This window comes from Chaetura pelagica, unplaced genomic scaffold (genome assembly GCF_000747805.2).
Source record: "Chaetura pelagica isolate M959 unplaced genomic scaffold, ChaPel_1.0 scaffold141, whole genome shotgun sequence".
NCBI classification, from domain to species: domain Eukaryota; kingdom Metazoa; phylum Chordata; class Aves; order Apodiformes; family Apodidae; genus Chaetura; species Chaetura pelagica.
The window spans coordinates 1239848-1241696 of record NW_009952059.1 but is presented as its reverse complement, the minus strand read 5'-3'; the positions used below and the strand labels follow the sequence as shown (position 1 = coordinate 1241696).

The 1849-nt window shown below is 60.1% G+C and overlaps 1 protein-coding gene across 1 annotated transcript in view; it reads left to right on the top strand.

Moving 5' to 3' along the window:
* Positions 1-225: 225 nt before the first annotated feature.
* The window catches only part of ABHD12B (abhydrolase domain containing 12B), a 6160-nt gene continuing 4536 nt past the window's right edge, over positions 226-1849 (top strand). Inside the window, exons 1-2 of the mRNA XM_010004300.1 lie at positions 226-266; positions 1127-1254. Coding sequence (XP_010002602.1) covers positions 226-266; positions 1127-1254 — 169 coding nt within the window. The remainder of the gene's footprint in view (positions 267-1126; positions 1255-1849) is intronic.

The following is a 1849-nucleotide window of genomic DNA, read 5'->3' as shown; positions in this document are numbered from 1 at the left end:
GGTTTGGAGCTGTCAGTGCTCCCCTGCAGCAGGGGTTGTGCAAGGGCGGGTGTGAGCACTCGCCCCTGCACTTGCATATCAGGTGTAGACAAAAAAGCAGCACCCAATAATTACCAGAGCCTTGCTGGCCCCTTCCTGCCACTGTGCACCGGGACTGCTCAGACCAAACTCTTGGGGGGCACTTAGGGTTGAAGGAGCCCCCCCCCTGTGTCCCCAGCACGACTCATGCCACCCTGCACCCTCCCAGGAAGGCTGCCTGGGCTCAGGTGACCGTGCCACCTGGTCCCTGGCCCTCCCTTTGCAAGCCCTTGCTCAGCCTCTTGCAGCACTTCTTGGGGCAGGCAACGGACTGAACCTGCTTCTGCAAGGGTGGTGTTGGCCCTGGGCATGTACTGGAGGGAGTTGTCATAGACCTCTGCCCTAAATCCCTGGGCATCCAGACTAATTTCCCAACTGCCTGCAGCCCACAAGGGCCGGTGCTGCTGGGCAAGATGCTGCTCCTGGCTTTCCCTTCCCTCCCAGGGGCTGGCTGGTGGCTCAATGCCAAGGACACAGCCCAGGGTGGGCTGGATATGTCCCCCAGCCCTTTGGGACAGAAGGTGGTCATTCTTCCCCACCCTGTGCTGGTGGCACTGAGGGGACATTGCTCCAGGGACTGATTTCTCCTTTTCACAATGGACTCCCTGAGCCCCTTTCCCAGCTTTCCTCCTTGTCCCCAGGCTTGGATGCCAGGCTTGGGGACACCCCTGTGACCCTATCTCACCAGGCAGGGTTTGGGGTGGTGCCTCAGAGTATCAGTTGCTCCTTATTGCTGGTTTGACTTGCAGCTCCTGGCCTAGGCACGTGCCCTGCCCTTCCCACCTGCCCGTGTGCTGTGGGAGGCTGCAAGGGACTGGGTCCTGTGTCACAGCTCAGCTCCATTCCCAAGAGCCACCCACATCCCTGCTCTGGAGAACCAGTTCCTGCTCCCAGGGGGATAGAAATGACAACCTCAGGCCCTTGTGGGTGAAAAGCCTCTTCATCCAACTTATCCCAGCTGGGGTTGGGAATGGGGACCCTGCTCTGCCGTGTCCCAAAGCCCTTGGGAGGGGGGATGTGCTGATGGGGGTGTCTGTCTGCCTTGCAGGGGCCGGCGGGCCTGGTGCTCCTGGCTGCGTGCCCTCCTCCTGGGGCTGCTCCTCAGCTACACCTCCGTGCCCATCCTCGTCCGCCTCTTCCCTGCCCTGATCTCCAAATTTGTCTTCCTGAACTTCTGTGAGTACCATGGGATGGTCCCAACTGGGGGACTGCTCCTCTCCAGGGATTCAGGGGGTTGGGGAAGGAGACCACCCCTCCCCCCTTCTCCAGGGATTCGGGGGGCTGGGGGAGGGTCCCCAAAACACGTGTGAGGTTGCACCCTCTCCTTGCCCTGGGCTTGCAGTGGGGGCTTGGAGGGACCTTTCCCCTTGGTGCCTGGGGTTTTGCAAGCTGTAATGGCGCGGGGCTGCCGACCCTGTTTACTGCTGAAGGTTGCAACACATCTGGGCACACGCAGCATCGACAGGGCTGGAAATCGGGGTTGGGAGGAGGTGGCAGAGGGCTGTGCTCGCCTACCCATCCCTGGGCTGGCTGGAGCACTCCCCTTGGCTTCCACACAAACTGTTTCAAGAAAAAAAAACAACAAAACAACACAACACGTTGCTTCAGAAAAAAAAAAATATTGCAAAACCAAACCCCAAAACAACCAGCCCCCCCCCCCACCCAAGCTGGGCGTGAGGGTTGATGTGATTTCTCCCTCAGTGACATTTCCCTTCCTCGCGGACCTGCGGCGGCCGGAGCTGCTGGGGCAAAAAACCGTCAACCCTGACCC